Below are 26,691 nucleotides of genomic sequence, written 5' to 3' on the forward strand. Positions count from 1 at the left end.
ATCCAGGTCCCCTCCCAGCTGGGACTGTTTGTGGGTCAATTTACCTGTTCTAGTAAAGACCCTGGACTGCAACCTGTTGTCTGCGTGCTCCTTGCTCCTCCAGCACTATCAGCACTGGGACTCTCACTACCATCACTCCCAACATCCACTACACTGCCCTGGGGCCGCACTCTTCCCGTGGGGAGTCACACCATCCCAGCTGCATACATCATCAGCCCCAGCGGTCTGCCTTGCAGCGGCGGTTCCTAATGACAGCAAATCCACGGGTGGCGTAGTCGGACATAATCATCAGCACATAACGGACTACCACTGGCATGACCACCCTGAGCCACGGAACCGGGTTGCCACTACTACTCCCATCGTTCCCCTATTGCCTGGATCCGAGTGCCCCACGGCCCAGGGGGCGGGTCACATATTTGATGCAGCAATAGTAAACATTGTTTATTTCTATTTTTTTTTAATTAGAAAAAGGCTGAAATATACATATATATATATATATATATATATATATATACTAGATGGTGGCCTGATTCTAACGCATCGGGTATTCTAGAATATGTATGCGGCCGACCGGACGCAATCAGCAGAACGTTGTTTAAATTTGGCGGCAATATCGGTGATTGGTCGTGGGTGGCAGCCGCGACCAATCAGCGAACTGTGTTAGTGAGGACCGGAGAGCTTGTTTAAATTTGGCGATAAAATCGTTGATTAGTCGCGACCGATCAGCAAAGCGGTGTTTAAATTTTGCGCCAATATCGCTGATTGGTCGCGGCTGGCGGTCGCGACCAATGACCAGAGCGGTGTTTAAATTTGGCGCCAATATCGCTGATTGGTCGTGGCCGGCAACTGCAACCAATCAGCAGAGGGGTGTTTAAATTTTGTGCCAATAATGCTGATTGGACGTGGCCGGCGACCGCGACCAATCAGCAGAGCGGTCGCGGCCGGCGACCGCGACCAATCAGCAGAGCGGTGTTTAAATTTGGCGCCAATAATGCTGATTGGTCGCGGCCGGCGACCGCGACCAATCAGCAGAGCGTTGTTTAAATTTGGCGCCAATCTCGCTGATTGGTCGTGGTCGGCCGGCGGCCGCGACCAATCAGCAGAGTGTTGTTTAAATTTGGCGCCAATCTCGCTGATTGGTCGCGGTTGGCGGCCGCGACCAATCAGCAGAGTGTTGTTTAAATTTAGCTCCAATCTCGCTGATTGGTCGCTGCCTGTGGGGACCGGGCAGCGGCGCTGCCCGTGCGGCTACTTCCGCTGCGAGAAGCCGGGAGATGAGCGGCTGCTCGCAGCAGAAGTGTCCCGACCGGCAGCGCTGCTCCCCGGTGCTCCGTTCACACTTGCCGTCGGGAGATCAGCGGGCCAAGCCGCTGATCTCCCGACGGTAGCTGCATGGAGGTCAGCGGCGCCGCCGGTCGGGGTCCTTTTGGTGCAAGCATCCGGGAGATGAGCGCCTCGCGCCGCCTCATCTCCCGGCTGCATCGCCGCTGACCTCCGTCCTGCAGATGAGCCGCTAACAGCCGCCATCTTTTTCTCAAATCCCTCGTCGCTGATTGGCCGTGGCCGGACCAATCAGCGACGCGGGATTTCCTGGACAGACAGACAGACAGACAGACAGACAGACGGGATAAGACGATTATATATATAGATATATATATATCTATATATAGAGAATTTTTTTTCTATCATTTATTAATTAATTTTTACTTTATTTTTTTAGTCTTTCCAGGGGGCTTAACCCTGTGATCATTTGATTGCTTTTACTATATATTGCAATACTACATTTCTCTATATACTGCAGTACGGTAGTATTGGAGTATATTGTGAACTTGACGATCTCCAGTAAAGTCCAGCCATGGATCGGGCTTCTTGGCAGACTAAGATGGCAGCAACATGGGCTATCAGTAGGCCTGCCATGGCAATTTATTGGCACATCGCAATTGCATCACAGGGGTACTAGGGCTATGGGTGTTGGGGCATGTGCATGGCAGCAACAAAACCATTGAAATGCTTCTGTCAGTGATTGACAGTGGTATCTAAAGAATTAAATAGCTGCAATGGGAGTGCACAGATACCACTGTTACGGTGCAGTCAGACAGCCTATAAATCGGACAAAGATCGTAACGTTGTGCACGGACTGGCCAGTGACTCTCCCGACCCGAGCGTGACAGCTGCATAGAAATACATGAAGCTGGCACGCTCGGGTTGTGCGCTGTGTTCTGATCTTGGCCCGATTTATATAGCTGTCTGACTGTGCCCTTAGAATCAGTCACCATTTGACGTTCATGGATGGCGACGATAAACAGTTACAGTTGACATGTGTCAAGGGATTAAAGGGGTAGTCCCATCTCCTACAATAGGTAGTAAGTGTAATAATAATAATATTAGAAAATACCCTCAATTAGAAATGTAGTATAGCTCTTCTGATTCGCAATGTCGCTTACCCCATGTACAGGGCATTGCAGTAGCTCAAATATCCATGATTACGACCAATAACAACTAATTGTCACTATATGACTGGTAGTATCCATGGATACCTAAGCTACTGGAAGCCCTGTACATGGGGTAAGCGACATAGCGAATCAGAAGAACTATACTACATTTCTAATTGAGGGAATTTTCTAATATTATTATTACTATTACACTTACTACCTATTGGGATTGGATCTTGGAGATGGGAATACCCCTTTAATCCCTTGATTGGTAAACAACATAGTGAATCAGAACTATATACATTTCTAATTGGAGGTAATTGCTAATATTATTACACCTACTACATAATGAAATAGGATCTTGGAGATGGGAATACCCCTTTAAGGAGAGTTATAAAAACATGTCTGCTTTCCTCCAGAAACAAGGCTACACTTGCCTACAGGTTATGTGTGGTATTACAACTCAGCACTATTCATTTTATTAGAGCCGCAATACCGCACACAACCTGAAAACAGGTGTGGCGCTGTTTTAGGAAGAATGCAGTCATGTTTTTTAATGGGAGCTTGTCACATGGTGGCGAGAGGGAAGAGAGAGAAGAGAGAGACTCTCACATAGCAGGCTGGTGTGTGTCACGAAGAAGGTGAGACACCTGCATTGGGGTGTGCTCCATGTAACTCGCACATTATCTGCACTTGTATTTGGAATGAGGGCAAGTATTATTTGTGGTAGAGCCATGTTTGCTCACTGATCTCAGTTATTAACTCATGTGTAGGATGCAACTTCCTACTGTGCAAAGGGAGGTGGCCATTCAAATAGAAGAATAAAAGGTTAAAGTCCTGCCTTGGAGAGAGGAGGGGAGCTGTGTGACGGCGGCCGCTGCTATGTGTGATTTCACTGTTTCACTTCCCTGTTGCTCGAAAAGTACAAAGATCTAACAAGTCCCAACTTCATTCTGAGTGACAATGAGAAAGTGACAGGAGCTGACTGTGACATCCGGATCTTAGCACGGCAGGTGTAGCCGAGTCCACCGGGGAGCGCTCAGGTGATCTGTCCTAGCCACAATCTCAATGCCCCAATGGCGCTTCACTACATCATCCCAGGGCGATACAAGCTGCCATCTCTGCTACTGGTGAGTACTGACCAATTCTTGAACATCTATCATCTGTCGGAATTTTCAGCAACTTGTTGAGAATGGAAACCTGTTTCGCTCTGACAGACAGTCAGCGGTGCAAAATAGCTCTAAAATGGTGCATATATTTCCGAAGCAATGCGGGACATTTATATTCTAGCGATTAAGGCTTCTTGTCAATTGTCGGCGATTGTGCGACATATGGTGAAACATTGTGTAAGTGTATGAGAGAAAAAAGTCATACTGTCATATCAGCATTTTTTAAGCCTATGGCGTCCAACAGACCTAATGTAGATAAGATGCCATGTTTAGTGATTTATATGCAGTCGGACAAGATCTTTCTTACCTTGAGAGCCACATTCATCTAGGAGAGATGGTGAGGAGCCATATTCTATAGGATGCTATTTAGGATGCAACTTTGATGGTTTTTCCATAGTTTGAATTTTTTTAGTTGGATCCCGTTCACACTGATTTGGATGTGCTGGTCATTTTCGCTACTTGTTCCACATTCTATAGGCGCTTGTACCCTGTTAGGCTACAGTTCCCACAATGAGTGTTCGGTGTGTTTTTTTTCCCCAGTATTTTTGCTCCTCAAAAAAGTAGTGTTTTCCAGTTCCAGCTAAATAAATGGGATTTATAGATTTTTTTTTTTTTCTTTTAAATTCTGCATAAACTGACCTTAGGATGCGTTTTTGATATCTACAACCCGTTAATATCTCTCGCTGTAAATACACTTTTTATTTGCAGATTCTTCCCATAGACTTGAATGCGATACATGCATTTATAGTGCTTTTCTGTAATCCGCACATGAAGTTTGTCAAAGACAAATACCAGGAAGTATCTGAAAAGAAAGCAGCTTTAGTTAAGGCACGACAAACGAAGAAGGGGTAAAAACGTGATAAAAAATGCGAATAAAAAACGCAAGTAACATATGGTGCAGAAAATCTGCAACATCAAAAGCTCATCATGTGAACCAGGGCATAACTATAATAGGTGCAGGGGTTGCACTCGCACCTTGTCCTTGAAGCACAGGGGGCCCAAAAGGTCCCATTAGCACATATTAAAGACCTGTGATATTTGGGGGCTCCGTTGGAGAGTTTGCATTTGGGCGCACAAGTTTCGTTACGCCACTGGTGTGAATGTAGCCTAATAGAGTAAAAATACCAGAAGTACCTGGTTGAAAAGTAATAATGCCCAAGTAAAGAAGTAATGGCTTGAGTGCTGCTTATTAATTAATAAACCCCTTATGAAGTGATAATGCCACTCAAGGGGCCCTTTAACAAGCAAGAAACATTGTCCAGAGTGGCCCTTATAAAGTGATAATGCCCCTTGTAAGCACAGATATAGTTGACCATGGCGCACAGCCATGAGCCACAGGTTTGGGACCCTGGGATAAGGCGTATTGGGATGGCTTGAGATATGACTTTCAGTGCCAGGTTGTCTTCGATTGGTTGAAGAATGGGAAAGTCTCAGTAAAATCTTAAGTATTCTGTAAAACTCGTGTCCAAGAAAAAACGGACAGGTCTATGCTTTTTGAAGCTGCTGGTATGGAGCAGATCATACTTTACAGCTCACTTGTGCAGGCTTGGACTGGCCCACAGCTGAACAGGGGAATCCTCCGGTGGGCCACCACCCTTTTATATCAGCAGTACTTGGCACTATATACTTGAATCACTATGTACAGATAAAGCCAGCATCTTATTCATGTAACAATCTACCCAGTTCATTGTTATATAAATGTGTGATTGAGGATAATGTCACATTTGTATGTAGCTGATAAGTGGGGCCCTGGAGTTGGTTACTGGTGGGCCCTTAGCATTCCAGTCCGATACTGCACACATCAGATTCTCATATACTGTATGTGTGCTATCCGTGTATTTCATGGCACATTATATCACGTCACTTTTGTTTGGCTGCCCTATGGTTGACATAAAAAGAACAGACGTTTCAAATCTGGCACAATTTAAGGATCGGAATCGCCCATTCAAGTGAACGGATTAGTGAAAACAATGGACTGCACACAGAAAAAATAATATGATGTTCCTTTTTTGCTGACTGATAGCTACATCCATTTTTTTTTTTTTTTTTTTATTTGCATTTGAGAAAATCTGACACACTGTTCCTAATAAATCAATAAGTCTGATCCAGCATACTGATGTAAAACGGCATATTTTTTGTGAACGGGTAAAATATCTGATGTGTGAATTCAGATTAAATGTTGATAATGAGTTCATGAGTATATTGAGCTATAGAAGGGCACAGAGCGAGATCGGAGCACGGACTGGCTGGCAGCTCTCCCGACCAGAATGTGACCACTGCATAGAAATACAAGAAGCTGTCATGCTCTGGACAGGAGAGCCGCCAGCCAAGTCCGTTCACTGTTTTCCGATCTCAGTCCGATTTATATGGCCGTCCCAAAGTGTGACTTGTCATTCATTATAATCAGTATAGTTTTCCAAGGTGTCCAGAAAAGAGAACTATTCAGGGCAGCAACGAAAAAACATATACATTTCTCTATCTTTCTATGAATTTTGCAAACAACCCTACGTGCTGCTTTCATTTCTGTTTTCAGTTCCTTCTTCTCTAATCCTGACGTTTCTGATGAGTCCCGATGTGTGTATTCTATGCTATATGTGATATTGATCATGTCATTCTTTATAGGAAAGACTGCAATAAGTTGACTTTTAGTTGTTTTAAGGAGCGTAAGAAAGACTGAGGGTGTAGATCCAATTTTCATATTCACATAATGATATTGTCCGATGAGTAAGTCATATCCTCCAGAGAGGTGCAATGGTAGGAAATGAAGTTACCGAGGACATATTAAGAAAGATGTCTCCATAATGAGACACTCTTGTGTCATTATTTTAAGCAATGTCTGAAATAATGCCACCTGATGATTAGTCTCTGCACCCCTACAAACCCGGTTGGCTCATGTGTCCCTATTTTGAGTGACATAACTCTTTTTTTTTTTTTTTTTTTTTTTTTAGACATGCACTTAACCTTTTAAAAATGTGACTTTAGCTGGGATCAAAATCCACATTGAAACTCCTTGTATATCTTCAATAAATCTGTATGTATTAAAGGGAATGTGTCAGCAGGCTTTTGCCATGTAATCTGAGAACAGCATGATGTAGGGGCGGAGAGCCTGATTCCGGTGATGTATCGCTTACTAGGCTTTGTTCTGCTGTTTCAATAAAATTGGTGTTTTATCAGCAGATTATCACTACAGGACAATTGGCCTCGTGCCTCCTAGTCCAACTTTGTCCCCATTATTGATTAGCCGCTTTCTGTCAAAATACAGTGTACACAACAAGCAGCTGTACATTACAAATTCAGTGTTGGTTAGAAACATTTACCTTTTATACACCATGATGTTCACTATTAACTGAAACATTAATATATATATCCACTAATGTGCAGCAGGGTGGCTCAGTGGTTAGCACTGCAGCCTTGCAGTGTTGGGGTCCTGGGTTCAAATCCCACCAAGGACAACATCGGCAAGGCGTTTGTATGTTCTCCCCATGTTTGCGTGGGTTTCCTCCGGGTTCTCAGGTTTCCTCCCACAATCCAAAGACCTACTGATGGGGAATGTAGATTGTGAGCCCCAATGGGGACAGTGATGATGATGTCTGTGAAGCGCTGTTTAATATGATGGCGCTATATCAGCAAAGCATAATGAATAACTTATTTGCACTTGCTCTACACTGTACTGATGTGAAACCTCCATCAGATATGCTACAAATCGAAAGAAAAATCCTCCAAGCAGTCCTTACCCTACAGGTGTTTAAATGGGGTTTTCCCATTTCAGGATATCCGGCTCGAGATACAAATAGAAGCATGCCATGAGTGGCTCTGTTAATCGAGTCACACGCACCCATACAAGTCTAAAACATCGGGCTGCAATCACCCGAGTGCAGTCTGATTTTATGAGGATACAAACAATGGAGAAGATGGAGAAATTAAGTTCTCCATCTTCCCCGTACCTGTGATATGCTGAGATCCTATTATCTTGACTAAGAATAGGATCTCAGCAACCTGACACTCAGCTCAAACTCTGATCAGAGTCATTACCATAATCGATCTGATTCTCATTTCTGGCCAGTTTACATGGTGATCGCAGTATATAGGTGGAGCATCTGCCCCGAAGGGATTCTTGTGCAGTCACTGCTGTTATGTGTCACGCCTTGATATCCCGACATGTTAGCTGTCATAGTCTATAAATTCTGACACCAGATATTAGTTGCCCATGGTAGGCTGCTAGCCGCAGGTGTACTGCACATGTATTCGCTCTCCGCAGTGTAGCCAGTCCTTAAAGGCCCTTAATAAGCAACTAATTCTCCTATTTTATTTTTAAATCTCAGCATTTCAGCAGTCGTAATGATTTAATTATGTCATTGAAGTGGATAAATGCCTTTTTGTTATGAAGGAGAAATTATAATATTTTTTTTTGTACTGCTCAAAGATGTATATAAATTAAATAGTAATTTATATCTATTTTTTGTAGTGCAAATATATAAAAATTTGTAATACCCTTTGTATACCTATATTGTAATATGTGTAGATTTTTTTTTTAAGTAATTCATAGGTTACAAAATTCTTTTTATACTTGGTGTTTTTTGTTATATTTATGCTGAATTTTTAACTTTTTTATTCTGTATGTAAAATCATTATGATCTGTGCCTCTATGGCACAAACTGCTGTCTGTTAAGGCAATACCTAGCGTATCCTAACAACTTACCTATTGGCACGGTGGCTCAGTGGTTAGTGGGGTCCTGGGTTCAAATCCCACCAAGGACAACATCTGCCAGGAGTTTGTATGTTCTCCCCGTGTCTGCGTGGGTTTCCTCCCACACTCCAAAGACATACTGATAGGGAATCTAGATTGTGAGCCCTAATGGGCACAGTGATGTAGGTGCTATATGAGTAAGTAAAATAGGTATGTCCTCATTGCAGCCTTCAGACTTTCCTACAGGTAATTTTCATTATCCTTTTCAGTATTCTTGTGTTTGCCTGTGATGTTTATTCTGGCTGATAAATTTGTGTAGAGAGCGCATGGTGCGCTGCTTAATGGCTCTGCCAATATCGCTGGGCACCAGAAATCCTAGTTTCCCGGCTGCCTGCTTACAGAACGAGGAGTCCGAAATCAGTGAGATCCTACTGGTGCTGATAAGCAGTGCGCCTCAACATTCATAGGAGGAGCGGACAAAAGGAAAGCACGAGTCCGGATGTGACTGCAAGATTTCGGGCTGGAGTAAATTTAAAGGTGAAAACAAGTAATCACCTAATCAGTGGGGGTCCTCTGGGACCCCCATTGATTGGCAGAACAGTGAATTTTTATCCCATTATTATATGGAGTGATTGCTCGTGCACATGCTCAACTGCAGCTCTATTAATTCCCTTTGGGGCTGCTGATGACTTTTTCTGGCAGCCCTATAGGGAATATATGGAGTGGCAGTCTGGCATCCAACCTGACGATCCATTTTGGAACGGGATAAAAGTGCCTTCTCAGGGCTACAAACTACCCGTTCTGTAGACCGTTGTATGTCCCATTGGTCGGACGCCCACTGATCAGGCTTGTTTACACTGGACAACCCCTTTAAGTGTCCTGATGGGGCAAAAGGAGGACTTTGAAGAATATTACTCTTCATACTGAGCAGTGAAAAGTATGTTGAGAGTAGGAAAAACTGTTTGGAACCTGATAGGTGTGTTACTATTAACACACTAAGCTATTGTTTCGCTGTGGTTGCAGAGTGTACGTACCTTCTCTTTAAGCAGTTTAAATGGCTGTAGGACTTGGATTAGAACTGGATTTACCCCCCCCCCCCCCATGGTTTGTGACTACACTGTTATGCAGCATATGCAGCTGCGGGTCATTGTGAACTGTGAAACTTACTGACATAGTGACAGTAAGTAAGTGACATAAATGAGAATGTAAAGCAGTGCAAAGAAGTAACTATTCTAAGGCCGGGGTCACACCTGCATATTTTGTGTCATCCAAGATAATCTGGCCAATCATGCTGCGCACACTCTGCGCACACTCTGCGCACACTCTGCGCACACTCTGCGCACACTCTGCGCACACTCTGCGCACACTCTGCGCACACTCTGCGCACACTCTGCGCACACTCTGCGCACACTCTGCGCACACTCTAATCAGAATGTGATCATCATGTGATCCAATTTTCTCAGATGAGAAGATGGAATAATACAAATGTCTCCATCTTCAGTCACCCGAGCGCAGTCCAATTTATTTTTTTTTTTCCCCGCTGACTGACTCATTAACTTGCATGGCCAAGTGCTATCCGAAAATCAGATCAAAAGTGGGTGTGTTTTTTTTCTCAAATGTGTGCACGGCCTCATAGAATAACATTGGTCCAAGTGTGATCCGATGTTTTGTCAGATCGCACTCGGACCAAAAATACGGTCATGTACACGAGGCCTTACAAACGGGTATTACTCTGCAAGTTTTGCATACTCTCATACTCTAAGCAAGCAAAAATTAGCTGCACAGGATGAGCATGGGCATTGTAAAAGTTTCAGATTAATTGGCTGAACCTAACTTGGCCGGACCTAAGGCATACCACGATGCACTTCAACCCCAGTGACGGACCACTCCACATAGTCATTCCTCTATTACAAAAACTGTTTCTTCATCTGCATTCTGACAAATAACCCCCATATATATGTGAAGTTGTATTCCAGAGTTAGGGTATGTGCCCACGATGCAGAAAATTTCTGTTTCTTGGCAGTAAAAATGCTTGCGGATTTTACACGCGTTTTTGACGCATTTTTACAGCATTTATAGGCTGGGTGCCCACGTAGCATTTTTCAAGCGTATATGCTGCGGAATTTCCGCAGCGTAAACGCTTGAAAAACGCATGTATATCCGCACCCCATGGTCCCCAATGGGATTCCGCAAGTTCTATGCACATGCTGCGGATTTTTCCGCAGCGTTTATGCCGCGTTCAAAAATCCGCAGCATGTCATTTAATTTTGCGTTTCCGCAAGCGTTTTTCCGGGAGAGGACTTGCATTTATGCAGCAGAAATTTTCTGCTTCATAAATGCAACGTGGGCACATAGCCTTACATGCGGATTTGACTTGCGTTTTTCAAGTGCATTGGGACCTGAAATCCTCATGCAGAAATGCACAAATAATGGACATGCTGCAGATTTTTCCCCAAGGAAAATCCGCTGCGGAAAATTCCGCAGCATGGGCGCAGAGCATGCAGATTTTCATTGGGGATCATGGGGCATGGATTACCAAGCATTTTGCAAGCGTTTACGCTGCAGAAATTCCGCATCAAAAACGCGTGAAAAACGCATAGTGGGCACACAGCCTTAGACAGATACTTGGCAAGAAAAAAACTGTCTGTCTGTCTCTCCACTCCAAGATGCTCATTGAAATTAATGGACTAGTCACAGACAAGTTGTGAATTCCAGGAGTTACCTCTATGGAATGTCTCTATATGCCCTAATAAAGAATGTTATATATGGAATGTCTGTATATATCCTAACAAAGAATATTAGGGTATATGGAGACATTCTACATATAACATTCCTTATTAGGGTATATAGAGGTAACTCTCTTGGGATTCACAACTTGTCTGTGACTAGTCCATTAATGTCAATGGGCATCTTGAAGTGGCATTTGTTAGATTTAAAAAAAAAAAAAAACAACAAACTTTTAGCATTATTATGTAATATAGAATTTCTAACACACAAAAAAATCCTCCTAAGAGTGCCATTGCTGGTTTATCATATATTCTGGATTAGGGGACAATCATGAAATTGTATACAAAATATCCATATAATGGATGGAATCTCCAAGAATGGAGTTGATGCTTCTTTTTTTTCCAGAGAGGGTCTCATTACTTTCTCTCCTTAAGATGGTTCAGTAATTAGCATTCTGCATTTTCAACACTTAGATCCCGGGTTTGTAACTTTTTTTGTTCTCCCCGTGTTTGTGTAGCGCTTTTCATCTCGTACTCCAAAAATATACTGAGAACATAATTGGCTATCTATAAAATTGTCCCTTGTGTCCATGTCTTAGGGGAATTAAGATGTTTATCTGTCCCTGTCGCCACTGTGACAATTTCTGTACAGCACTGCAGAATATGGTGGAGCTATCTAAGCAACATAAATAAAACCGGCCATACCCATAAGTTAGGTGTCAACAAATGATTACTTGCCCATCAGCCCTTCCTTTATAATCAGGAACGTTATTGATATTTAATAGTAGGGAAGGTAAGATACTTCTTTCACTGCTTATATCCAATGAAGGTGGACAAAGAAAGTATATATGCTGTAAGTTAGTGCAAACTAGAACTTTAAGAGCTTCATCAGTGCAGAAATGCCGCACACAGATCTTGTGTCACAAGGGAAATCTGAGAATACAAGAGAAAAGACAAGGACCATTTTCATACCGACTACTGAGGCTTTGGTGAACGTGCACTACTGTAGTTATGTCAGTGAACTTTTTACCCACAGACACTAGATCATTGCAGTCCGCTCCTCATTAGCTGCAGGTAAATAACATTTTCCCCTTTCAGTCAGATATTTTATGAAAGTCAGAAGAATTTTCCTATGAGATCATATCAGGAATTATTGCAGTTAGATGTATTCTATAGTGGAATATGGTTAAAAAACAGTTTGATTTTCATGTCTCAGAAGTGGATCTTGGCCAAATGGTGGCCCAAGGTTGTGTAGAATGAAATGCTGTGATCAATCGAAATGGATAATAACCACTGTAAGATCCGCATTTTGCAGATTTTTCGTGGGTTTTGCCACAGAAAAAAATCTGAGATGTGGGAACCCACCATAACAGTGATCAGCTAGACCACACATGTCAAACTCTGGCCAGCAGGGTGATTGTATTTGGCTTGTCCACCCCCCCGCCATCCCCGGGCTGCAGTAGAAGACCGGGGAGCGGTATTTTATTTTTTTTAATGTAGGGCCCCATTATTCTGCACGGAGGGCTATGTGGGACCCCATTATTCTGCGCAGAGGGCTATGTGGAGCCCATTATTTTGTTAAGAATGATGAGGAAAAACCTCCTCAATTGTAGACCCTTTTTTTTTAATAAATAAAAAGGTTGGCCAGTGACTTTGTCCAAGTTTTTAATTTTGGCTCTCTGTGTATTTGAGTTAGACATATGCAGAAATCGGCAGGACCTTTTTTTCCCCTCTTCTATAGTCAGAGAATGGTGTAAGGTGTCCACCTGACATATAGTTGATGGGAGGTATATATCATGGAGGTGGTTGTCCGCTGTGATGTAAACCTGAGGTAATGCTCTAGTGCACATAGTACTAAGAGGCTTGTTTTGTGCATCTGTGCCAAGTTTTACAGGCAGCCTGAGAGATGGGTGGGTTACCCCTGGGTGAGGTTTACAGGGTAAAATGGAGTCTATTTGTTTGACACATGGACTGTGTATGTGGAGGAAAAAAGACCTCCTGTGTGATATCTCTAGACTCAGTTGGTATATTGGATGCTATCCGTCCTAGACTGTCTCTCAAGTGACTTTTGCACTGGAAACCATTTTGTTTTTCCTTTGCTTGTGGCATGGTTTATGAGCACCAATAAATGGGTATGCGCACATGACCTCTTTTAAATGCAGTAGGACCCAACAAGTTTTTCAAGCAGAAAATGCTTTAGGAAACTCTTGATTTTTCCTGATGAGTGTCTTGTTGTTTTCTCTGTTTCCTGAACACTTTTCATACGCTTTGGCCACTTGCATTATCCCAGGCTTTTCTCATAGTTTTTATTTCCAAGTCTTTTTTTTACTGTTCTTTTCCGGTCATCTTTTTCACTCCATTGAATAATAGTAAAGCCAATACCATTTTTTTTAAAGCAGAAACAATGGCAAAACGCTTCAAAAAACATCCAGGAGTCTTTTAAGTTTTTCCTTAACTTGTATTGTAAAGTACAGAGCGTCTTCCGAGCGGAAAATGGAAGAAGAATGGAGATATCCCGTCTATTAACCATTTAGAGGCTTTTGATTCCTTATGTGGCTTAAAAGACGTTCCAAAGACTGATCATGTGCACGGCAAGTAATTTTTCCTTAAAATCCGTAAGTTCATTATTTTTAACTGTTATCTGGCGGTTTCCTGAAAAAGACGTTGTGTGCACATGCCTTTTTAAAGTAAAATATAGTTCTGTTGGCAACTTCAATCTACATTTAACTGAACAAAAAAAAAACAAGATAGGCATCACATTTACTAAATCCTATAAATGGCAGAGAACTTGTACAATCCTATTAATTAGCCTTGCACTTGAAGTTACAGGCTCTTTCCTCTAGGGCACAAATGGATCAAGACATCCCCAAGAAAGACAAGAATATAGCTCTATAAAGATATTTGTAAAAGGCATAATACAAATATGATGAAATGACTTCACATACAGCTTTGCTTGCCAGTGTAGAAGTTAATTACTCAACTTTTAAGAATTTGGGAAGTTTCTTTCTCTGCTTCTGGCTAACAGAAATGGTAAACTGGAATTACCGGTTCAGAGTAACCTTACAGTAAAAATGGAAGAACAATGAAAAATAGTGAAAGGATAATATAATATATTATAATATATATGTTTACCGCCACTCTGAATACCACTTGTTGTACTGCTATATATGTAATATCCTTGATCATGGAGAGGTAATGGTGCATTCAAACTACATTCTCACTCCTATTTTATTAGTTGAAGGGGCTGTCCATGGTCAGAAAAAAGTCTGTTTTTTTTTCCGAAAAATGTGATTCTTGCCCTTAGGCTAGGGTCACACCACCGTATTTTCTCTCATTTGAGAGAATCGGGCTGATTATGCTGATCAGAATGTCAGCAGAGTGTGATCCGAATCTCTCGTGTCAGTCTGTGAAAATCAGACTGCACTCGGATGTCATCCCAGTGCAGTTCGATGGTTTCTACACACTCATTGACTTGCATGGTTTAGTGCGATCTCATAATTGGATCCAACTTGAGCATGCTACAATTTTTTTCCTCTGACTGGCTCGGTCCAATGAAAAAATTGGACATGTGTACAGCTCCATAAAATAACATTGGTCAAAGTCAGATTCAATGTTTTGTTGTATCGCATTCGGACCAAAAATCCGTTCGTCTGGACGAGATCTTAGACTAAGAATGTTACTGCTGCTCAGTTCTACTCAAATAAATAAATACTAGTCAAACCCTGTGGATTATAATCCTTTTGTGTTTAGAAAAAAAAGCAAACGCCCTATTTTTGATCCACGAGTCCGACGTGGATAAGAAACAAACATGTCTCTGCTTTTTTGCAGAAATTAAACCAAACATGTGAAAAACCACATAGACTATAATAGGTAGGTGTTCTACCCTGGCAGAAAAGTGATTAAAACATAGATGTGATTCATGTATGCCAGAATGAGGTTTTAAAAAAAATAATTGAGCAACAGCAAATCATAAATGAGATCCACAAATGTTTTTCATCAAAAAACTTTCCCCCTTCAGTTTAAACAGGACTTTTCTCCAAATTTTTCATCTAATAAGTTTTGTTAAGTCTAAGTGGGTCTTATAAGATAGTTTTCTCCGGAGGCGTGTACTTCATTTTTTCCTTGAATGACCTTGCTCAATCATAAGCAGGCAGCAACACAGCATAAAAAGAAAATGCCCCCAAAATAGGTTAGGTTTCTCATTGTATGAGATGTAAAGATATAGCTTTGATCTCATGGTGTAACCTCCTGCATGATTAGACAGTGCACTAGAGTTTAGCTGTGTCACATTACAATCCCTACTATCCACTCTCCTTCTCTCACAGCACTGTCAACTCTGCTGTACTGCTCCTCCCCAAAACTGCCTATCTGGAGAAGAATCACAATTATGTATGTTGTGATCACAGTATCTTGTAATCCCTCTGCAGTGAGAGCAGAGTCGGGTGTCATTATATCTCAGACAGGAGTAGCAAGCTGTGCTCTCAATGCAGAGCTATTACAGGTTGCCTTTTGCACAACAGATGTGTGACTCTTCTAAAAAACAGGCAGTGTTGTGGAAGGGGCAGTACAGCGGAACTAACAGTGTTATGATTGAAGGGTTTGTAGTGTGACACAGCTAAACTCAGCTCTGCAGTACCTTCCCCCACATCAACCTTAACTGAAAGATGTGAGTCATCTGTGTTATAGTTTTCCAACACTTTCTAATCGTGCAGGAGGTTAGACCAAGAGATCAGAGCTGTATCCTTACAACTCATACACTGAGTATAGCAGCCACTATTACATAGTGTGTCTAGTTCAACATGAAAAATTTGGTGAAAGGTCCTTTTTAAGTTCTCGTATTGTTTTATCAGAAGACCATTAAGGGTTTAAATATGTAGACTCAGTAGCGGATGAAGTGCCAAGTGAAGGTTCCTAGATTGTAACTACCATTGTGGACGGAGAAAAGTAAATTAAGCCCAAGAGGCATTAAAGAAGTGTCCACTACTTACATATTGATGCCCTATTCAAAGGATGGGGCATCAATGTCTGATCAGCCGGGGTCTAACACCTGGGACCCCTGCCGATCAGCAGTTATCAGTGTCTGTGGTGGAGGCCGGAAGTACTTACTTGTGAAGCTTAGCCGCCTAGTTGTAGTGGCCGCCGCGAGGTACTACACAAGTGCCTCCTATTGAATGTAATAGGAGGGGAATGTTTAGTACCCAGCCCCGGCCGCTACAACTGGACGGCCAAGCTCAGCAAGTAAGTACTTACGGTCGGCTGCCACCATGGTCGACACAGTTAACAGCTGATAGGCTGGGGTCCGACACCTGGGACCCCCGCCGATCAGACATTGATGCCCCATCAATGTATAAGTAGTGGACAATTTCTTTAAGTAATAGTTCTGTAGAACTGAAAGAGAAAAGAAAACATGATGGTTTTACACCGTGCCCATATTTCAACTGTCTAAATAAGGAACAGAAACCAAAGGGGGATTTACATCATTTCTATAGTCTTGCACACTATATTTGTATTTCCCATTGTTTCTAATTCTAAAAACTTAATATACAGGTCAGTACCTCTGGATAATATTTCATTGTTGGTTGGTTTCAGTCAATTCCAGTAGGGCTCTGCTCTGATCATTGACTCCATTGTCCTGAAATGCGGTGCTCAGAATGGAGATGTAGTGAAGTGCGGATTTATTCTGCAGCCTTATGAAGCATGGACACAAACCCTGCTGCTCACTATTGATTATTGCAGCTGTATATTATGATGAGTGTATCAATATGCCTGCCAATCAAGCAGAGCTGGCTGAAGAGAAGCAAAAGGCTCACTGTCCAGAAGAAGCTTCTCCCCCAGCTCTTTCTCCATCTGAGTTTACAGAGGAAACTTTAAGGTACTTTGTCGCCATTTCATACTGCTTGGGTTTAGTGCAATACCTAACTGCTGACTGTTTCTTTTATAAGGGGAACTAACCCAATTTCATATGTTAGTGACCAGAGATTTCACTAAATTTATCATGTGCAAATAAAATGGGGTCAATCTGCAGGTAAATAATGTTAAAATGCTGCCTTAAAGAAAATGCGGTTACCAGGCAAAAATTAAAATATTCTCCCTGGAGCCCCTTGCTTTCGGTCATAAAGGTGTCAACAAGAGCATTTACGGTCACTTATCACTATTCTATGAGTTGTGGCTATAATCAGTCCCCGGCGCTCTGCAGCACATCTGTGCAGAATGAGCTGTCAATCAAAATGCCAGGGAATGATTACAGTGACAAATGATGGCGATATAGACGTATACTACTGATTGTGCTGCTGCTGAAAAGTAGTTCCACACTATTGGAGAGGTTCAAGTAGTCTTTTTTTTTTTTTCTTTAACGCGTTTCAGGTTCGAACTGAACTCTTCTTCAAAACAAACTACAGGGAGTGATTACAGCGGTGTCACTGTGTAGAGACTGGTGACTGTAAGCGCTCCTTGCACACCCTATGACTGAAAGCCAGGAGGTCCAGGGAGACTATAAATTAATTTTTTGGCCCTCTAGCAGCACTTTTAGTTAGGGAGTCAAGCAGAGATTAACTCTATATTTGCACATAAAGCACACTGCCTTACCAGCAGCCCTGTGGTTGCCTGCTATGTTTGCAAGTCATAGGACTGCTGAAGCTTGTGATTGGCTGCAGCATTCAGGTGACTAGAAGAGCTCGCCATCAGAGAAGCATCCAATAACACTCTTTTCAAGTCACCTGACCATTGCAGCCAATCATAGACTAGAGCATCACTAGTGCAGACCTCCGGAGCAACCTGGATCCATGGAGCCGACGGTCGACAAGTGCCTCCATTTTTTATTTTTCATGCATTCATGATTTTTTTTTTTTTCATATTTGACAACCTTTATATAAGTTACACAAGAATGTGTATAGATATTCCTCAATTTTGATATTCCTGCTGATAACAGGAAGTTAGCTTGCAGAATGTAGAACAGCTCCAAAGTTACGTAAAGGAACAATGAAGGGCAAACTACTAACACTGTATTATGCCGATTGCAAGGCCTGTAGTAGCGGGCCACACTTTGGCCCCACCAAAAGTTCCCCAAATGGGTCAATTCAGAGTCTCGTCAAAGATTGATCTACAGTGATATTTAGACACAGTGAAGCAGTATTATATGGCCACTTATGGTAGTGTTTTTTGGGCAAGTACTATCTCATTCTACTCTAGGCACTTAGATTGAATGCACATTTCGGATGGTTAACCTATTTATTTCTATGTACAACCCTTTCTACTTTATTCCCTTTATTATCATGTGCTTTCTATATCAATAAGAAATATATCACAATATTTTGTCCAATTGCAAAGGTAATAAAAAAAAATAATTATAAAAACAAAGGCAAGCAAACCTGAAAACACATCAGGCAAGCACACACAAACCCACAGGGAACATTAACGTTATGTAGGCATGCTCTTGTATACACATGCACACATGTCCATATTTGCTAATGTTTTATCAGCAGGAGATGATCACTACCTGAAAAAAAAACCTCAGTTGACAGGTTCACTTTAAAGAAGCACTCTAGCAATTAGTTTGTCTTTGTAGTACAGCACTTAGTATTAAAGACTAATGTGATAACTCTTGTGTCTACACTTGCTCTACTCTAATCCTAAGGTCAGCTAGTGATAGATCAGTGACATAGTCAGTGGACAGTAGTTCTAAGGTTGGGTTCACACATCAATGTTTTGTGGTCCGTACTCAGACCCCAATACACAGACTGGCCTTGGATCTCATAACCAAAAATAAACAGCCTCCTACTGTCTATGCCTATGAGACTGTCACGTTCAGATTAGGAGACCTGCTGCTAAACATGCATATGTAAGTCTGGCCTCGCACTGCAGATCATTATCTGCAATTTTAGTCTGTCTCCTCCGCCTCCTGCTTGTGATACATTTCTCCCTGTCAGGAAGACAAGATGAAGCTGCGTCTTATAGAGTACACTGGACATTGTCCACAAAGAGCTTGCCTACTATATATTCAAATATCTAAAGCAGAAACTATCTCTTCAGCTGCATGCAGAACCTACAGAGGAACAAGTAGAGAGTAGCCGCGTAAGGAGAGTAAGTGTAAGCTTGGGGTTGTTTCATTAAAAACAGAAGAATCTATGTATCATACAATTGCAATGCTACAAGTAGACAACTAATATATAGTACATTTGACCAGACTGCATACAAAGATGGTCACAGTCATCTAGCTGAGGTTTTCAGAAAAGTCTTATACCTCAAATGTGGGAGAGTCGTGATGAGCACAGCCAATGTGTGGTGAACATATTGTCCATTAGTGAGTGCTGAAACAATAATAAAACCTTTGAAAATATAAAAAGTGGAGATGGTCGTGAACTAGGGGGAAGGGGATGGAGAGTGGAGTGGGTGAGGTGCGAAAGGAGGACCTAGAAAAGGGAGATGAGAGAAGACATGGTTGCCTCCATGGGGGAGTGAAACCTATGTGGCTAGGGGATTATAATGTATGAATGAGAGTTTCTAGTAAATATAGGATCCAGTGATGTCAAGATACACAGAGGATTTATAAGCGGGTAAGAAATCCTAAATTGCCTTCAGGTTGACCAAACTTTTAGGAAGTTATCATGGATTCCATCCACCCAGTTTCTCAACTCCTACAGCCTGCAAATTTGGCTATCATTTTCTATCAACTGAAATTCGTTAGGTGGTTTAGTTTGTTACCAATATAATATATATAATTTAGTAGTGGCTAAGAGATACGTGGCTAAATCATTTTTTTGAAGGTCTGAAAGATTGAGATGGTCTCACGTGGCAAACCATGATTAATGACAAGGTGATTCTAAGGACATAAATCTTGTCTAGAGCTAACTAGATGGTGTTCCAGAAAGGTCTTAATTATGGACAATGCCACCAAATATGAGATAGGAAGCAAAAGTCATTCTGGTATGTCCAGCTCAATTTGTTGTTCGATTAGTCTCCAATGGTTAATTAATTTTCGTGTCTTGTACCATCTTGTCAGCTACTTATGTTTTTCTTAAATGTTAATATATTTTGAGAGCCCATTAGAAGAGGGCAATGTGAAACCCTTTTCTTCTTTTAATCCCAGTTCTGCCCCCATGAAGATATGTAGGACATGTGGTTGTTTCATCTCCTAGAGAAAGTTGTGATTAGATTTTTTTTCAAGTCTGTTTAGTTTTATTTTTTTGCTCCATACATTTCCCCAAACCAAAATTTCTCTGTGACTTTTATAAAATCTAAGGTATGATCTATAGGCTTGCCTAATTTGGATTGACTGTAGAAAGTTTAGGATACAAGAAGGCATCAGAGACTGGGTCTTCTAATGGTCGTGAACAGATTTGTGGCCCATGAGTTCTACGAATGTAAGGTATGTCTGCTCTTCATAGATGCCATCAGAATGACTCTTATCTAAAATTAGGCATGGCAGCAGGTTTACTAGGGATAATGGAGGAGAAGAACTTTAGTGACATTCTGAATTTGGACCAAACCAACAAGCAGTGAATGGTTGTTTTTTTTTTTTTCAAGGTGTCTGGGTGGGCCAGCCACAAAGTTTCAAGAAAATGGCCTTTTAACTTGACAGATTCCATAGCTACGCATAATTGCAAGTCGCCTGGTGAGGGCAGAGTCAACCACAGTTTGGAAATGAATAGATTTAGAATACTCACTGATGTTGGTTGACCGATTCTGATGTCCCTTTTTAGCTCATAGGAAGTCAGACTGACCTCCAGACTACGCAGGAGAACAAGTGCTGGACTGGTGGTCAGACAGCACCACCTTCCCATGTCACCATAAGGAAAGGATCAGTGTACAAATGTGACATATCTGGGATGCAATTAATCACAGAGCTAGACTAAACAATAACCAATTGCGGGAGACGGAAGTAACACTTTACTTTAAAACTTTTGAGTTTTAATTAGTATTCTTTGTAGTAGATGGAGAGTTGAGGATTGATTGAGAGTTAATATAATATATTTTTTGTTATTATTTTGAAGTTAGTTGTGTCAAATATATTTTCACTTTTTTTTTTAAGTTATTTTTGGTGTCGAATAAAAAAACTGCAGCATCAGGATAATTTATAGGGAATTTTTAAGAGCAAATTTCGATATTTGAAGTATATTGCTCCCAGTGATTACAAAGCATGGATATAGTCCACAAATGAAAAATACACATTACTTCATGCCGGTGATAATTATTGCTTTTTATGTCTTTATGATGATAATATAAATAAAAAGTAATAATTTATTGTGAGATGTAACTAAGATTGCTCTCTACTATGTATCAAGTGTCGAATAACTCAGGAACTCGCAGAGAGAACCTTGGGGTAGAAATATTTTATATTGTGTACGAAAAACAAGATCTCTAATTGAGAAGGATTACATCACTTGTGTATTAACAGGTGTAATTTATAGGTCATAATATTTTAATAACAAGGATAAGATTCCTTCTGTGTCAGAATATTGTGCTATAAATATACAGTACTGCACTGTAGTATAATACACATGATATATTTAGCAAGTTTGGCCATATAAAAGATCTACAACACCAAACTAGACTCCTAGATATAGGAAACCTTGTGAAGGTTTGTTCTACAGTTTGACCACTAGTGGCTGCTATTGTTCACCTTAAAAATTGTGCAGCAATCCCACTCCTTACCTCTTGAGGCTGCTGTTGTGTTCTGCAATTGCCCTTTAGTAAGATGGCAGATTCTGAACCTGTGGGATCCATCTTGTTTCATGTTTGGGCCTACTTAAAGCCAAATAGATCTCTCACTCATTGCTTGAGTATTGTGTCTAGCTAGTTTCAGTCTCCAGCTCCTGAACTTTCTTACCCAGACTGTTCTCACCTATCTACGGATTGTTTCCTTCAATTCCTTTTGCTAACTCCAAGAACTTCTACTATTGCTTGATGTTCCTGCTTGTGCTCCTTTGGCCACTGGTTTCCAGCAGTACTACACCAGTATCGTAAAAGCACCTAATAAAATGTAAATGCACAAGAAATAATGTACACAGTAAGCTAGAAATATACTTATACAGTAACAATAGATGCCTTTAGTAAACCATTATGAAAGTCCCATCAAGTACAAAAAATAATGCTTCCTAGGAATTATTTTCCCTCTCATCAGGGACTCCAGCAACACGTTTCGCAAAAGGATGCTTCATCTGGGGATGAAGAAGCATTCTCTGTACCTAATGTTCCCTAGGCATTTTATTTGCCTCTCATTTCCTGTTTGTTCTTCAAGAGCAATGAAGAAAGCAAAAAGAACCAGCTCACCCACGCTCTAGGCGTTTTGAAGCTCTGACAAGGAACGCAGTGTGTACGCTCGAACCGCGTTGCTGTTTCAGTAACCTCATGGGTCAATCTTTTTAGGCAAAAATTTTTAGTGAATAAATTTGGAATTTTATGAAGCTGGCTCTTTCTTACTTCCTTCGAGAGCAATGTTTTATTTGAGGCTTCTATTACTATATGTATTTTTCCAGCATTATTTCTTAGTGTCCGGGTCAACATCTTTAGGTACATTTCATTTATAATGGTGCATTATTTTACAATTTTTTTGGTGTTGCACTAGGATGCCCACAATACTATTTTCTCCTTTCTGTGTAAACTCCATGTTTATTTCTTATTATGTTTTGGCTTTAATGATGTCGGGTTTTTTTTTATATTTTTGGTGGTCTTATCTGCAAAACCATCTGAAATGAAAAATATTGGCAGAATTTTTACTGATCTTACTCCAGGTAGTGTTACTCCATTTTAAATCTGTATGTTTTGTGATTAGTACCTAGGTTCCTTAAATAAATTGCCCCAGCAAAAACCCAAATGCCCATGTGCCCTACACAATGTAATGAGGAATAAATACTGCCTGGGCTGTGTAGTGTTGCAATGCTCCCTATAGGATGCAGGGAGGAGGTTGGTCTGGTCTCCTGATGTAAAATAGCTCTGTTCTGTCGTCTGGAGAGATCCCAGACCATAGTAAGGGACTTTACATTCATGGAGAATATTTTCTCTTTGAATCGAAGTTCCTGGGAAAATCCACATGAACAGGCAAATTTTAAAAATTACCATACATTTTTGGGGAATTTGTGCTTCACATCGTACCCCATCAATGGACCCTAAAATAGAAATATTGTTTTTTCCTAATCTAGAAACACTGAAATAAAAAAAATTAGTTTCCCAATAGTTTGAGTGAAGCAAGCAATTTTAGCAAGAAATATCTGTATTTTCCTTATCTCTTCATTTTTGTACAGCAGTGTATACCTGCAGCTAAAAATACTAAATACAAATGTCATCTTCAGAATAAAATCCCCAGCAAGGATTTGTAAAAAATAAACTTTGGGAAGCCCTATGTATTCAAGGACAGGATCCTACTACTATGAGACGAGCAGACTGAGGAGCTCCATTGTTCCAGTCTGTCTTGGATCATTACCACTTCCTGTGTCTGTAGAGGACAGTGCGGTCATTTATGAAGACCGCTGAGAAGTAGAGGTGTCGTCTACAGAGGTTTCATTTCATTCATCGCTCCGAGAACTTTTCTATTTGCATGAATGCAGAAGTAACATTTGCAACAAGACCCATAGACCTGCAATAGTGAAGAAGATGAAATGAACTGAAGGCACAATGGCTTATCTTGCTTAATTGCATGGTAATCACTAAGGGCAATCTCACTATATAACTCAATACCCATGTTTGTATGTGTAAAATATAAATAAATAAATACTATATAATATCTATATATCTATATATATATATATATATCTATATCTATATATATATATATATATATATATATATATATATATATATATATATATATATATACACAGTGTGTATATATGTTGAGTACATAGAACTTTATTTATAGAGGCAGGTTGTGCAACTGCTATCCTAGGGGCCTGTAGACAGAATGGACCAATTCCAGTCTCACTTTGTCTGGATTTTAAAGGGAACAGGCCAGCAGGTTTTGTTACGTAATCTAACAGCAGCATGGTGTAGGGCTAGAGATCCTGATTCCAGTGATGTATCACTTTGTATCACAACTGCTGCACGCAGTAAACTATCAGTTTTTTCTGCTGCAGATCTAGCAGAGCAATAACCCCGTCCACCCCTTTGGCAGATTTCTGTCTATAACCCCGCCCACCCCACTGATTGGCTGGCTGCTTTCTGTGTATACTGTGCATAGGCAGAGAGCTGCTAATCAATGCTGGAGGTGGGGTTGGACTAGGAGACATCTAGTCCTGCAGTAATAATCTCCTGCTGATAAAACACTGATTGTATTGAAACAGCAAAATACAGCCTTGTAAATGATACATCACTGAAATCAGGCTCTCAGCCCTTACATCATGCTTCTTTTTCATTACATAGAAAAAACCTTCAGACAGATTCCCTTTTTAATGGGTAATGAGAATTACCAGGTATTGGAATTTTAACGAACAATTAAGAAATGTGCTCCTATCATGAAATTGGTATGAGACCTCAGGACTAGTGTTGAGCCACCCCCGTAGTGTTCGGGTTCGGTTCGGTTCGTCGAACACCGGGATGTTCGAGGAACTGTTCGTCGAACACCTTAGAACACCGTCGAACACCGTTAAAACCAATGGCAGGCAAACAAAAACACATAGGAACACATAGAAAACACCTTCAAAGGTGTCCAAAAGCTGACAAACTGCTCAGAAGACGCTTTCTTTAAAAAAGCCGGCCGGCAATTCAGCAGCGGCATACACCGGTACCCGACAATTTAGACATGAAGGAATAGAGCATCACACATAGATTAGATAGATAGAAACATGTCAGTCACATATATATGAAGTACAGTGACAGTGTTGCTTACTGTACTTGTCATTTACTGCAAAGGATTTATTAAAAAATATAATAGTGTTTTCGTGCACCATCTCTTTAAAAAAGCCGTCCGGCAATTCAGCAGCGGTACCCGACAATTTAGAATAGAAGGAATAGAGAATCACACATAGATTAGATAGATAGAAACATGTCAGCCACATATATACGAAGTACAGTGACAGTGTTGCTTACTGTACTTGTCATTTAGTATTAAAATAAAGGATTTATTATTAAAAAAAATTGGCGTGGGGTTCCCCGTAATTTTAGTCTCTAGCGGAGGTTAAGCAGACAGCTGGGGCAGATGTTTGAAGCCTGGGAAGGGGGTAATACCCACGGAGCTTCCCAGGCTACTAATATCAGCCCCCAGCTGAATACCTAGCCTTTACTAGCTATTAAAATGGAGGACCCCCCCCAAAAAAATGACGTGGGGTCCCCCCTAATTTAATAGCTAGCAAAGGCTAGGCAGACAGCTGGGGGCTGATATTAATAGCCCAGGAAGGGAGCCATGAATATTGGCCCCCTCCCAGGCTAGAAACACCAGCCGTCAGCCGCCCCAGAAATGGCGCATCCACAGGATGCGCCAATTCTGGCACTTAGCCTCGCTCTTCCACGCTGCCCTGGTGCGGTGGCAGGGGGTAATAGGGTTGGGGTTGATGTCAGCTTATAATGCCAGCTGACATCAAGCCCAGGTTAGTAATGGAGAGGCGTCTATAAGACACCCCCATTACTAACCCCATAGTCAAAGTTAAAAGAAAACACAAACACCCAGAATAAAGTCCTTTAATTGAAATAAAGACACAATTCTTTATTGTTCTAAATTAAACCATACTTACCATCACGCCCATTCCAGTCACATATATATCTAATCTATGTGTGAAGCTCTATTCTTTCGGTTCTAAATTGTCGGGTACCGGTGTATGCCGCTGCTGAATTGCCGGCTTTTCATGTTTCACTGTGAGCACTGTTCCCATCGATTTGGGCAATCACTGTAATGCCACAACCACCATGGCTGTGGCATTACAGTGAGTGGCAGACAATCCCTGCATGATTGGTGCTCTAAATAGCGCCAGACATGCAGGACACGCTTTTGGTGCACGAACAGTTATCGAACATAACCTCGAACAGCCGAATTTTTTGCAAATCGTTCGGGTTCGTCGAACAACTCGAACACCGCCCAAAACAGCTCGAATTTGAGATTGGCGAACAGTTCTAGTCGAACACCGCTCATCTCTACTCAGGACCCTTAATTGTGGGTGGATAGGCGATGTAGTGGTGTTAAACAGAACCTTAAAAGGGGGTATTTTTTTTTCGTGTGTGTCTTGGGCTTCTAGTCCCTTTTATGTGCAGCACATTACAGTTATCAGTTACACCGTAGCAGACTCAATTTCTGCCCATAAATCAGTCCCATCGACTATATAAAAGTGGATCTTATTTATGGCCCAATTCACACTGACTGACAAGAATGTATGAGGACAGAATGATCGTCGGCAGCTCATCCCCTGTTTTTACTGGTCATGCAGTAAATTGATTTTTTTTTTTCACCAGTTAGGAAGACTAGTAAAGGGGTTTATGACATATGGGGAAAAAGGATGGGCTTTTAGGGGCCGAGCAGTTTTTCTTCAGACTGAATATTGTGATTTGCTTAAATGTGGCAAAGCTACAATACTAAACAGAACTCCTTAACAAGAGCAGCATTGTTCATGAAATAAAGTGCAACTTATTTTCTAATCTTGTAACACCCTTTAATTATGTTCCTACAAATTCATTTTTTCCTCTTTTTAGCTGTTAGTTTTACTGCAGACTGGTTTTCCCCTTAAGGTATGTGCAGATGACATCTTCTTCAGGTTGCT

The 26,691-nt window shown here is 41.2% G+C and overlaps 1 protein-coding gene across 11 annotated transcripts in view; it reads left to right on the plus strand.

The window, feature by feature from the left end:
* The first annotated feature begins 3,242 nt into the window (after window positions 1–3,242).
* Window positions 3,243–26,691, plus strand: part of PTPRH (protein tyrosine phosphatase receptor type H) — a 243,491-nt gene continuing 220,042 nt past the window's right edge. For 3 of the 11 annotated variants that reach the window (XM_073656351.1, XM_073656352.1, XM_073656353.1), the window contains exon 1: window positions 3,245–3,562. In XM_073656351.1, the coding sequence (XP_073512452.1) occupies window positions 3,509–3,562 (54 nt within the window). In that variant the 5' untranslated portion in view covers window positions 3,245–3,508. Of the gene's footprint in view, window positions 3,563–26,691 lie in introns of all 11 variants that reach the window. The other 8 variants (XM_073656355.1, XM_073656357.1, XM_073656360.1 and 5 more) reach the window with 6 other exon arrangements.

This window comes from Phyllobates terribilis, unplaced genomic scaffold (genome assembly GCF_046119375.1).
Source record: "Phyllobates terribilis strain yellow unplaced genomic scaffold, ASM4611937v1 Scaffold_12__6_contigs__length_324123572, whole genome shotgun sequence".
NCBI lineage: Eukaryota > Metazoa > Chordata > Amphibia > Anura > Dendrobatidae > Phyllobates > Phyllobates terribilis.